This window comes from Lissotriton vulgaris, chromosome 3_1 (assembly GCF_964263255.1).
Source record: "Lissotriton vulgaris chromosome 3_1, aLisVul1.2, whole genome shotgun sequence".
NCBI classification, from domain to species: domain Eukaryota; kingdom Metazoa; phylum Chordata; class Amphibia; order Caudata; family Salamandridae; genus Lissotriton; species Lissotriton vulgaris.
This window is the reverse complement of record NC_141689.1, coordinates 1,720,000,692-1,720,014,310: the sequence shown is the minus strand read 5'-3', so window position 1 is coordinate 1,720,014,310 and position 13,619 is coordinate 1,720,000,692. Positions and strand designations below refer to the sequence as shown.

General features: G+C 42.9%; 1 protein-coding gene across 1 annotated transcript in view; it reads left to right on the top strand.

Moving 5' to 3' along the window:
• Positions 1 to 13,619, top strand: part of LOC147728359 (UPF0462 protein C4orf33 homolog) — a 109,388-nt gene that overhangs the window by 27,408 nt on the left and 68,361 nt on the right. Inside the window, exon 3 of the mRNA XM_086962159.1 lies at positions 1,087 to 1,267. Coding sequence (XP_086818285.1) covers positions 1,087 to 1,267 — 181 coding nt within the window. The remainder of the gene's footprint in view (positions 1 to 1,086; positions 1,268 to 13,619) is intronic.

Sequence of the window (13,619 nt, the reverse complement as noted above, 5' to 3'; positions counted from 1 at the left end):
GATAAACACAGCGTTTTAATATGTGCCTATCAATGAAGATGGTACCAAATTTACCACAGTGTTAGTCATTGGGAAGCATATTCAGGACCATATATACGAGTACACACAGCATAATATCAATTATGGTGTTGTAGGAAGCATTGAAACAAATACAGGAAGAACATGGAGCTTCACCTGTAATAGATTTAGGAATACATGCAAAAGATACAAACCCATATAATGTCTAGCAAATGGGTTTTTTACACAAAGACTAGCACCAGAATCATATTATTTAGCACCCTTGGATTTACACAATACTTGAGGCAATTCTCTCAAAGAATAATTGAACTGGTACAGTGCAATTTGAGTGTAGTTTCATATGGTGATCACATATGCATAACAGATGATGACTTAAATTAACATTTACAACATATGGACAGAATAATCACAGTGCTTTCGGCAGAAGGCGAAAAGCTCAATTTAAAAAAATCTAAAATGCGCTTTTGTCTAATGTACTATTTTTGGGATATGAATGGGATTCCTGAATTTTAGCTAGACATATTTAGCACAATATGCTAAAAAGGTGAATCCCCTCATCAATTGGTATTTACCAGGAAGGATTCGAAAATGAAGTTACAAAGACCATTGGAGAGTTAAAAAGAGATACACACACACAATGGTACTTAATTTCATATCACAATAGTGCCCAATCAGTTGGGATACACTTATATCTTATGCAACAAAGGGCAGACTGTGCTCATTTCATTCAAATGACATGTGTATACATTCAACTATAACTAGAGCACCTAGGTACCTTTTCAGAATTTTCCCTGCCCGTTCATATTAATTTCAAAACCTGTTGCATCACCTACCAGACAGTGAATTATTGAACCTCACAATAACTGTGCCTTTGTTCTGTTCAAGATTTGGCATTGGCATTGGCAATTGTAATGAATTGTGTTCATATTCAAGTAATGCCAAACTTTTTTGAGATTTTGGTTATTGACTTACCCTTAAAGATGTTAATTATGTGGCCTGTATAGCAAGATCTTGATTTTGATTATTAGGAATATTACTAATTAAGTACTGTTACTTTCCTACCTTCAGCTTGTGTACAGGATAACTACCACCTGGGACAGCTTGCCAGTATTGCATTCACCAGTCACCATCATATTTAAGCCAGGTGACAATGGTTTGCTGATGGAAGTGAGTGCTCCCTTTTTTGATGATCCCCAAGCTCCCCCTGGAGAACCCGGAAAGCCTTTCAATGGACTCTGGGACTATGAGGGTAAGTTCACGTTCATCGTACCCAATACTGTAGGTTGTCAGTCAGTAGAGAACCCTTCCGTGTTGTGCCCTACTTTAACCTCAGCTAACAATACGACCTATTTAGTCATGTTAGAGCTTTACATTACCACCTGAATTATTACTGCTAGGCTAACATTAGTATTGAGAAATGCAGGTTTTACTATGCTGAGTTGCAAATGTTTTTGAGTTTAAAATGTTATGTTGTTACTGAACACTTCCCCCACTTTACCTAAAATTTAGTTCCAGTCACTACTAGGTAGTTATAGTTAGGTCTGCTTTTCCAAGGACCGAGCATTTTTTGGTTTGCTAATAACTTTGGCCCATGTTTGACAAATCTTTACACAACTTTCCCCAAAAATGTTCATCTACCTCAGCCTCTTCCTAATAAAGTTATTGGGGTGATCTGCCATGTAGGGGCTGAGAAAAATAGAGGATCCCAAAACGTAATATCCCCATTCATTTTCCATTGAGCCAAAAACAGTTGAACCGAATTACATCATATTCGGCAAGAAGCTAGATGTTGATCCAGAGATTGTGCTTTTTGCGCTTTGGTGTAACTCCCTTCAGTAGTTTGATAATAATGAAGGGTAAAAAATAATTTTATATTTTGGCAGTTGGGCCCGCAAGAGTCTCCATGACTCCTGTGGGAGCGCCAATGTAAAAGTAGAGCATTCTAATTGCCCCAAGGAGCTTTATTTTCCCCGGACCATCTTGCTCCTGCCAAAGTCAGAGCACTCTGATTGGCTACCAGCAACATGAGAAAAATGTTGCTGGCAGCCATTACGGGATGTGAGGACTTAGTCCCCTGTCCTGAATTTGTAAAAAAAAATAGAAAGGATACATTTATCATGGTAAGGATATCCTGACCCCTAGTACCTGGGGCCAAAAAGAAAAACAAAACATCAAAAGATTCCACAGGATAGGGAATAAAATGGTGGCCAGGCTGCGTATACTTATATTATGCTCCTGGGGAGCCTACCCCTTGTCCAAAAACAACTTTTATGGGGATGGGGGATGAGTGCCCCCCTCCTCAAGCAATTAGAGGCCCCAGGGAGCCCACTTCTGGGGTGGATCTTAATATTTATGGGGAGGGGGGCATGAGGCTCCCCAACCATGCCTTGGGAGGCCTTGGGGAGCCTGTCTATTTTTGTGGGGAGGGGGAGCCACGTGGCCCCCCCTCCTCGAGAGGCCACGGGGAACCCACCCAGGGAGCAGACATAGATTTCCATGGGGAGGGGGCTGCTCAGCCCCACTCCCAGAGCCTGAAGAGGCCCCATGGAGCCCACACCGGGTCCAAAAATGGAGAAAACAAGGAGAGGACTGCGTGGTCCCTCTACCGGAGCCATTATTTGCCCCAGGGTCGGCTCAGCAGCTATTTCCTGGCTGGGTTGACCACCCCGAGATATAGTAGTTTCCCTGCCCACAGCGGTGCAAGCAGGGAAACCTTTGTTGGCTCTCGCTTGGCGAAAGCATTTTTAAATCTCCCGCCAAGTGGGAGTAAACATCAAGTCCTCTCCCAGCTGCCTCGAAGGCTAACAGATCTAAATATTACTCCCACCTGCAGGGAGCAGCATTATTAGCTGCTTCCTGCAGGTGAGAGCAAGGCCAGCTCCTGCTGGATGTGGTGAGCCGGCTGGAGCTACAGAAGATATGGTTGGTGCCCTGGGTGGACACCATGGCACCCACCTTCAAGGTGCCGGGCCATGGGGTCCCTGGGCCCGAAATTGAACTGGGGAGGCGTGCTCGTACCCATTTTCCCCTGATGGTGGTGTCCTTGGGGAAGGAATTGGGCTGTGTAGAGCAGCCACATCTCCCCCTCCCCCTTTAAGTTGGCGGGCCGGGGGGGATAGTGTTCATAGAGCATAAATCGGCCTGGGGAGGAGGGCCACGTGCCCCCTCCCCTAATAATAACTCCAAGCCACAGACAATGGGGTCTCATGGCCAAAACCGGCCCAGGAATGTTGGCCATGTGCCCCCCTGTTGTAAGGTTCAACAGGACCCGCGCACAGTCTCCATTTTAAGCTTCACATTTTAACTTTTTCTAATGATGACATTTGCATGCTTTGCACCTACACAACATTGTACTTAGAAATTTTTCTGCAAGCAGCACATTTATTAGTAGGCATATTATCATGTTGCCAGAACACTCTGTCCAAGGCTAAGAACATTGAACGCAATGCCCCTGTGTTTAGTTGTCCTGTTGGAGACAGGTCTAAGACTCCAGACCAGCATCAGCTCTGCACCTTTGACACTGTGCAATTAGAACAGTGCTTTTATTATATAAACTGCCTTTGAGCCACATTCTGCTGGGATTATCCTGGAATGCTGTACACTATGATAGAAATGCAGCCCTACTGACGCTAACCTTCATCCTGCAAAGGACGATAGTCTGCTGGGCTATTCAAAGATATCTGGCAGAAGGTACTCCCATTATGCCCTCACGTTCAAGTTTCAAGTTTATTTTTTATCTGCATAGTTACTCAAAACCATTGCAATAAATAACAACAGCAATAAAACATTAGGACCATACGAAATACTATGTTACACTTTTGGTAAGATAAAATCTTTCTCATGTATTAGAATAAAACTTTTCTCATTTACGGTGTCCAATTGGAGCTACTTAAAAATAAACTATTGTTATTATGCTGAGATAAACCATAAATGGCAGTGTTTCACCTAGGAAAGTGCTGTGTGCAAAGGCCAATACTAAAAGTCAGGGGGGATCGGATCTGGTTAACCCCTTCGCTGCCAGGCCTTCCCCACATCCCTGTGCCATGGCCTTTTTTGGCTTCTTGGGGTATTTTGCTTTTATGCCCCCATAACATTTATCCGCATAAGGTATCCTTTTCTTCCAACATGCTGAGAATTCTAAAGGTACCCTGGGTTTGCAGATTCCCCTGGAGATGACCCAGAAATTAGGCAAAATACAGCAAAGGTTTGAGTTTTGGGGAAATATGCAAACAAAAGTGCTACAGAAGAAAGTGTCTGTTTTTTTCCTTACAAATGGTATCAATGAAAGGTTTAGGGTGCTAAAATCGTCATCTCCCAGCCTTCAGAAACAGGACAACTTTTGTAGCACACATACATTTTCTACACAGTTTTGGCCTATTTTTCCTATTTTTGTGCTTTCAACCTCCTTCCAGTTAGTGTTTGATCAATGCATGAAACCAATAATGGATCCTGGAAAGCTATACATTTCCGAAAAGTAGACAAAATTCTGAATTCCGTAAGAGGTCATTTGTGTAGATCCTTCAAGCTTTCCTTATAGAAAGGAACAGTTAAAATAAAAGAATATTGAAATTTAGTTGAAAAAAACAGCCCTTTGTACTTTCACTTGTAACGTCTAACTATGGCAAATTTTTTAAAGCTATATATCGTTATGACCGAGTGGCGCTTCTGGTTGCAGGGAAATATGAGGCTTGTAGGCTCACCAAGAACCCGAGGTACCAAGAGCCAATAACTGAATTGCACCTTTCATTGTGATATCAAGGAAACGTACGTATATCTGAAATGGGAACAAGTTATGGAGTTTAGAAAAAGTGGTTATTTGTGCATCTCTGTATTTCTGGGTATCCATATTAGCATGTGAATTAAAGGGTATTGTTCAAAATGACTTTTTGTTTTACAGTGTCTTACATTAGGAAGGCAGAAATGCATAGAAAGACAAAGGGTAACAACACTCGTTCTACTATTCTGTGTTCCCCTAAATATCCAGATAAATATTATACCTCACTTGTGTGGGTAGATCTAGTGTCTGCTGCATGAAATGGCCCAAAGTTCAACGTGGGCAGATCACATTTTTCCTCTGAAAACGGACCCTTTTTTCGCAATGTGCCTAGCTGTGGATTCCCTGCTTGTGGGTCGCCCTCCAGCGGCAATCCCTAAGTAGGGCTCGAATAGGGAGGGGCACCATTGGTAAGGGGCGATTCTCCTCTTTCCAACAATACCTCTGCTGTGTGTATTGGCGCTCAAGGGGCTGAGATAGCCCCATGAGCACGGAAGCAGTGAAACTGAAACAATCTGTTCTGCTCATTTCAGTTTCACTTTCAATGTAATGACGTCAAGAAGCCATGTGCGCAATCGTCATTACATTGCAAAAGAAATGCTTTGGGTGGTTCCCCACTTCCAGAGGCAAAAAAATAAGGAAATCCCTCTGCTGTTTTCAGCAGAGAGATAAGGCAGTGGTGTCCCTTGGACATCACAATTAAGTCCATGGCTACGGAGCGCCACAGCCATAGACGTAACCATTACATCCATGGCAGGGAAGGGGTTAAAAGCAGCTAAACACGAGGTAAGAGCCAGAAACCTTTCCTGTCTTGGGTTTAGGACCCATGTGCAAGACGTGCAGGAGGTTATAGCAGTGGTATGTGCAAAAAAACTAAAATTGGGAATTAGGTAGGTCTTGGTCAGGGGCTGCTTTGCCTGGAGTGGGCTCGAGTTCAATACCCATGTGCAAGAGGTGCGATGGATCAGAAGGTGCAAAAGAACTGGTCTTAGTCCAATGTTCCAGCTTCAAGCAGAAGAGCTCTTGATAATGTGGTAGTATTAGACAGGAGTATAAGTATCATCATAATCACACAGTAATGTTATAATGGTTGAACTGTTTATCTTTTTCACTATTCTTGTAATGCTGGTTACAATTATTTTGTTTCATCCCTCTAATATTTGCCCCCTAATATTTGCAGTTCACGCTTTCTGTACAAGAATATGATTGTTTCATAAATGTTTGAAAACCAATTTTCATCTTTCTTCTGTTTACTTCGGGTGCGACAGTAAAAAATGAAAGGGTAGATCTGTTTCCACAATTTCCTTGGAGAATTAGAGTGGTCATGTTCTGAGTTGGCAGATACCATCTGGTACACTGGCAAGGTTGGGGGTTGAGATGGGGCACTGTGAGCTAGCTAGAAATGTGGCCAACATACTCTGATATGTGTGGACTGAGTTTCCATATTCTGACAGTTATGCTCTCTGGATTTACAGCGCTACTTAATTTGTAGGAACCGTATGACACCACTCCAACTTTAAAATGGTGCTGGGTCCTTGGGTGGGGGATGGGCTCTAGGGCCGAAATTGGCCTAGGGTTGTAGACCACGCGCCCCCTCCCTATCTAACTGGTGCTAATTGGGTCCCCGGAGCAACCATTGGCCCAGGAAGGATGGGGCCACACACTCCCCCTCCCCATAAAAATGGTGCCAGGCCTTGGGGATGGGGCCCGGTGGCTGAAATTGGCCGGGGAGGGGAGCTGCGCGCTCCCATCCCTCTGAAAAGTGTGCAAGGCCCTAGGGGATGGGCTCCTCAAGCCAAACACAGCGCCAGGATGGGAGAAGCTTGACGCCCTCCCCATAAAAATTACGCTAAACCTTGGGAGATGGGTTTCCCAGGGCCAAAATAGTCCAAGTGAGGGGGTGACAAGCACCCCCTCCCCTTTATTTAAAAAGAGTGGCCCTGAAGGATGAGGTCTCCAGGGCCTAACAAGGCTTAGGGAGGGGGCCACATGCCCCCTCCACTTCAATTAAAGAAGTGGCTCGGGGAAGGGGTCTACAATGCCAATAATGGCTCAGGAAGGGGGGCCGTGCGGCCCACCTTGACTGAAAATTACAATTAAAATGGCTCTGGCGGACGGAGTTTCCAGGGCTAGGCCCTATTGCCAACCTCCTACAGCACACAGCCAATGGCTGTGTGAAGCGTGGGGTTGGCTGTATGGTGGGTGTTGGCTGGCTCCGTAGCCAACACCCCACGTGTGCGCCAGGGGGTTGCAATTACGTATGGTAATTTACTATCACTTTACGTTAACAAAAACCTTGAAATTCACTGGAAAAAACAAAGATAAAAGTATTGTTATAGGTAAGTGTGATAAAAGGATCTGTTTTTCATTTTAGTTAGGTGAATTTGTCTGTGACAACATTAACGTTTTAAGCCAAAAAAACACTGAAATTCAGCAGTTATAGTTAGCAGTGCTAACTATAACTTGCGCCGCCACCATGTACTGCTTGATGCATGGCAGGGGCGCGTGATGTCATCAGTGATGTAATTTGAGATGTCATCAGTGATGTCATAAACGATGTCATAGAACATGTCATGAGTGATATCAATTGCAGTTCACAGCAGGGGTGCAAGTTATAGTTAGCACTCCTTCAATTGGTGAATTTCTGTTTTTTTTTGTTCAAAACAGTAATGTTGTCAGTGAAAAATCCACCTAACTATAACGTTACTTTTGATTTGTTTTTTTAGTGAATATATATAAACAACCACTAATATATATATATATATATATTAGTGGTTGTTTATATATATTCACTAAAAAAAAATCCCGTTAGAGAAGACTTCCCCCCTCCCGTCCAGTTAACATCTTTTGTTCAGTTTTAATAATTAAATATCAGTGTATATAATAGCACAATCATGACCCCTAGAGCAGTTTTAGCCTGCCATAGCAGCATCTTAGATAAATCACTACACGCACAAATGTGTCAAGACTTTGGAAATGCCTGCTAATGTTGTACATTGGTTATCGGATTAGAAATGCATGTATGTAATAATAATGGGACCATTAATTGTTGACACATTGTATTACTAGATATGCCAATACCTGTTAGCGCAAGGCAGTGAATAACGCCTAGAATCTTGTCCACTAGGAAATGATGAAAAATGTAATGCGCATTCAATATTGTAATTGTCAAATCTCAGCAATAGTTGACCTTGTCCACTGGGAGAGAAGGCAACAGCAGTAGAACACAGGCGCTGTGGTAAAGCATCAGCACACTGAAGCTAAAGCAGTACATTTCCCTAAACTAACCCCGCTCGCCCATTAACTTAAATACTAGACGTGAATAATAACGCGCGCCTACTGACAGAGTAAATTGTATGTGTTTACAAACACGCTCGTATTATCCCCGCAGCGTCCCTCACTGCACCCGCTTAGATATGCGCCTATCATCGGTAAAGTTATGGCGGGATTACAAACGCGCGCCTTTGACAAAGGGAACCGTGTGTTTACAAACGCGCTCGGAATATCCCCATATTATTCCACACAGCACCCGCTCAGATACGCGCCAAACAATATATGCGCAGCAGAGCAGGTCGGACACAGCGTAAATAAAGTCCAATAACACAGATATCCTAGCGTGCGTAAAAACCACAAAACAGGCCAACAAGCTGTGTTTGCTAAACTCACCAGCACTAAGGGAGTTTTAAAACGTAAATTACCGCGTGAAGGTCTGGCAGTCTAAGCATAAGCGAGGCACACACACAGCGAAGCACAGGCACGACAGGAATGAGGAAATCACTGGGCTCATGTTGCACGAGGGTTTCTATAGAAACGAAACCACGCATGGGGGCAGATGATGTAATCAATTAACTGTGAAAAGGAAAATAACTCGTCTATGTCAGTCTAATTAGGGCGACGCCCCATATCACCATGGGAACTGGGTTAAACATGAGTGTGTAATGTGAAAAACAAGCTAAAATGTGCATGGAAACAGGAGTTAAACGTGCATGATGTAATGCAATGACTAAGGGGTATAAATACAGTCACAGTCTGTCATGATGTTGTGAACAAGGCGGGTGCTTACCGCCGAAACGCGTCAAGCAGCCTAAATGAGAGAATAAACTTATTTGGAATCTACTATTTTCACGGAGTCAGTGCCTTACTTGCATGAGAACGTTTGGAGTGTTCCAGATAAATAGAAATCTCCTGTCCTGGAGATTCAACACTGACCCTCCTCGATCTGGTGCGCTGTGGAAGACAAGGACGAATTCTTGGGTATTCTTTCAGAGGAGAGACACGCAGCGCCCCCCTTGACCAGGAATTGGAGACTGTAAATCACCAAGAGAGTCTGGAAAACACCACGGAGAGCCTGACTGGAATCTACGATTTCCGGAAGGTGATTGGGATTGCCAGGTAAGGCCAGTACGTGTGTGAGAGTACAAGACCCAAGGGTGTTTTTGCACAAACCAAGGTATTTAAGGGAGAGGTAGCCTAAGTGCGGAGTGCGCACGAGTAAGGCAGTGAAATATTCCAAAAAACTTTAATTCCTAAAGAAACATACAATGGCTGTGGAATGGGAGAGAGAACGGGAAGAAGCGGCACGGAACATCTTCCAAGACACTGACACAGGTGAAGACAACACTCCTAACATGTCAGCCCCCAAAGACAAAGGAGGGAACAAAGACGAAACCAAAAACCTACTGACAGAACTGGAGAAACTAAGGAAAAAAGAGGTGGCAAAATGGTGGGAGGTAAAATCATTAAGCAGATACATTGAAGTTGGCCGAGTACCAAGAGGGCTAAGAATACTGGTAGCCCCAACGTATGAAAACCCAGACCCAGCCATGCTCCAAGACTGGACGGATAACAGCGCACTAGCATCAACCAACATGTTAAAAATCTTGACCAAATATGCAGCAAGCGATAGAGAAAAACTTATCGCCCGCATTGAGGAAATCATAAAAGAATTAGACACTAAAGAAAACAAGGAAGAAATAGCCAAAAGTTTGGATGAAATTAAGGTGAGAGTCCTAAAACATGAGGAAGAAATAAAAGAAAGAAAAGCCATAAAATTTCAAAGGGACCGGAAAGACTACATGACTGGAAGAATATATACATTCGCAAGAAAATATGACCAAGTACGCAGTCAACCGTTGCCCAAAAACATGACCAGCACTGGAACCTTAGGAGAACACAGTGAACCAGATTTGAGCACTGATTATGAATCAGAGAATGAAACAAATAACCCGCTGGGAGCCACTGGACCAATACCCACCCCAGCACAGGAGTTGGCTTTTTTACGGGTACAACGCCTCACAACGTTGAGACCAAGAAGACCCTATCAACAAAGGAGCAATTCAACCTCAAAACAAGACTCCCAACAAAAACAAAAAGCCGCCGCCGGAAAGACAGACGGTGGGGAAAAAGACAAAGAAAAAACGAAAACGACAGCAACAGCAAAGAAACAATACAAAAAGAAATCTCAGAGATAATGATAGAAGACACAACAAATAAAGATAACACAATAATCAATCTTTCTGACATGGAACTATCGCAAAGAGAAATAGAGACTTTATCCTTGGGTCTGACATTTTGTGCACACACAAACTTTGACTATGCCCAAACCAGAATTGATTTCTTTCAATATATGCGGAAGTTGAAACTCCAGAAACATTTTTCAAACACTCTTAACCAAAAAGACGTAATTGAAATGAACATCCAAACCAGTCAAGGACTCAGTGTGGCGAATATGAATGTGTTGAGAGATATGATTGACATTGAACAAGACAACACAAATGACTTGGTGTCATCTGGAATGGCTGCAGAAATGTCAGACATAAACATTTACAAAACAGAAAAAAACAACTTTAAGCCAAAATCTGTATTTATGCCAATAATGCCGAAGGATGGGCTTGATCTGTTCACAGACTATGTAATTAAAGATTTGAAGGAATTGTCAACAAAAAGCTCAGAAGAGTTCTATAAAAAATATCAGAACAGAAATGTGCAGTATGAGAAACTAATGGAAAAAATAAAAATGAGATCAGACATTGTTATCAGGTGGTCTGATAAAGGGGGAAACATTGTGCTATGGCCATTACAAATGTACAACGATGAAGCAATGGCGCAATTGCAAGACCAGGATTGTTACACCAGAATAACTCAGACGCAGTTGGTGAGTGTACAAGAGAAATATACAAATGAACTATATAAATGGAAAGGCACGGGACTGTTGAGCAAGGAAGAGTTTGAATACTTGAAAACAGACTACCCAATATGCCCCCAACTATACCTCATCCCCAAGATCCATAAAAATGAGACAAAACCACCGGGAAGACCGATAATTTCGGCTATTGGCAGCCTGTTTGAGAAAACCAGCATTTTTATAGATCATTTCCTACAACCCTATGTGAAAGCCCTGCCGGCATACATAAAAGACACAAGTGACTTTTTACGCAAAGTGTATGATGTAAAATGGGAAGATGATTTTGTGTTTATGACCCTGGATGTACAATCCTTATACACCAGCATCAGACACCATGACGGACTAAGGGCAGTGAAACATTTCCTAGGGCAGAGACCGATTGAACTATATAATCATACTAAAATGTTGTTGGAAATGACGGAGTGGTGTCTGACTAATAACAACTTTATCTTCAATAGACTCCACTACAGGCAAATACAGGGACCGGCCATGGGTACTTGTTTTTCCCCCAGCTATGCGAACCTACACATGGGCTGGTGGGAGGAACAGATACTCATGGCTGAACACCAAACTATTCTGTCTAAAAATGTGATAATGTATAGGCGGTACATAGATGACATTTTTATACTGTGGAAAGGCCCTAAAAAAGACGCAGAATCATTTGCTGTAGAGCTAAATGAAAATGCACTTAATCTGCGATTCACCTGCACTACAAACTCCACCTCAATTCAGTTCCTAGACATAGAACTATATGTGGATCAGGGTAGGATACAAACGAGAACATATCGTAAGCCCACAGCTGGAAACTCGGTGCTACACGCACAAAGTTTTCATCCTCACAACCTAAAAGAATCAATTCCCTACGCAGAATGCTTAAGGATGACTAGAAACTGCAGCACAAAGACTGGACTAGATGAGGCAAAACAAAACCTGTTCACAAGACTAAGAAAGAGAGGATACAGCCAAAAACATGTAACAGAGCAGACATAAAATGTAGCAAAACTAACAGAAAATACCTCCTCTTTGCTAAAAAGCAAGAAAACCCTGAGAAATCGCCCAAACCAGAGCCACCTAGATTGATAACAGGATTTAACACCTATCATAACCAGGTCAGAAAAATATTGACCAAACACTGGCCGCTAGTAAGGAGGGATCCCGTAATTGGAGAATTATGTGGCAATAGACCTATGATAGCGTTTAGGAAGGCTAAATCCATGAGGGAGCACCTAGTCTGCAATGCACCGGTCATTAAAAAACCGGATGATTGGTTGTCAAAAATCAAAGGGTTCAGCAAATGTACAAAATGCAAAGCCTGTAAGCATGGGATAAATACCACAAAAGTAGAAATACCATTTAGGAAGAGGCCGTACAAGATCAGAGGCAAATACAATTGCAAGACGGACCATGCGGTGTATGTTCTGAACTGCACCTGTGGCAAAAGATATGTTGGTAGTACCATCCACCCTGTACATATCAGAGTCCTCCAACACCTCCGCGCTGTGAACAATGACGACCCAGCATACCCTGTGGCCAGGCACATAAATACAACCCATGCAGGGGACATAGGAGTATTAACATACTTCGTCATTGATAGTGTGCCAAAAAACCCCAGAGGAGGCAACCGCTTGCAGAGTTTGAGAAGACTAGAATCACGGTATATTATAATGCTCAATTCTAAGATACCGAATGGTCTTAACTCTGATGAAGCACTCAGTGTCCACCTATAACTATGATAACATGGTTCTAGATGATAACGCCCAAAATCCCGTTAGAGAAGACTTCCCCCCTCCCGTCCAGTTAACATCTTTTGTTCAGTTTTAATAATTAAATATCACTGTATATACTAGCACAATCATGACCCCTAGAGCAGTTTTAGCCTGCCATAGCAGCATCTTAGATAAATCACTACACGCACAAATGTGTCAAGACTTTGGAAATGCCTGCTAATGTTGTACATTGGTTATCGGATTAGAAATGCATGTATGTAATAATAATGGGACCATTAATTGTTGACACATTGTATTACTAGATATGCCAATACCTGTTAGCGCAAGGCAGTGAATAACGCCTAGAATCTTGTCCACTAGGAAATGATGAAAAATGTAATGCGCATTCAATATTGTAATTGTCAAATCTCAGCAATAGTTGACCTTGTCCACTGGGAGAGAAGGCAACAGCAGTAGAACACAGGCGCTGTGGTAAAGCATCAGCACACTGAAGCTAAAGCAGTACATTTCCCTAAACTAACCCCGCTCGCCCATTAACTTAAATACTAGACGTGAATAATAACGCGCGCCTACTGACAGAGTAAATTGTATGTGTTTACAAACACGCTCGTATTATCCCCGCAGCGTCCCTCACTGCACCCGCTTAGATATGCGCCTATTATCGGTAAAGTTATGGCGGGATTACAAACGCGCGCCTTTGACAAAGGGAACCGTGTGTTTACAAACGCGCTCGGAATATCCCCATATTATTCCACACAGCACCCGCTCAGATACGCGCCAAACAATATATGCGCAGCAGAGCAGGTCGGACACAGCGTAAATAAAGTCCAATAACACAGATATCCTAGCGTGCGTAAAAACCACAAAACAGGCCAACAAGCTGTGTTTGCTAAACTCACCAGGACTAAGGGAGTTT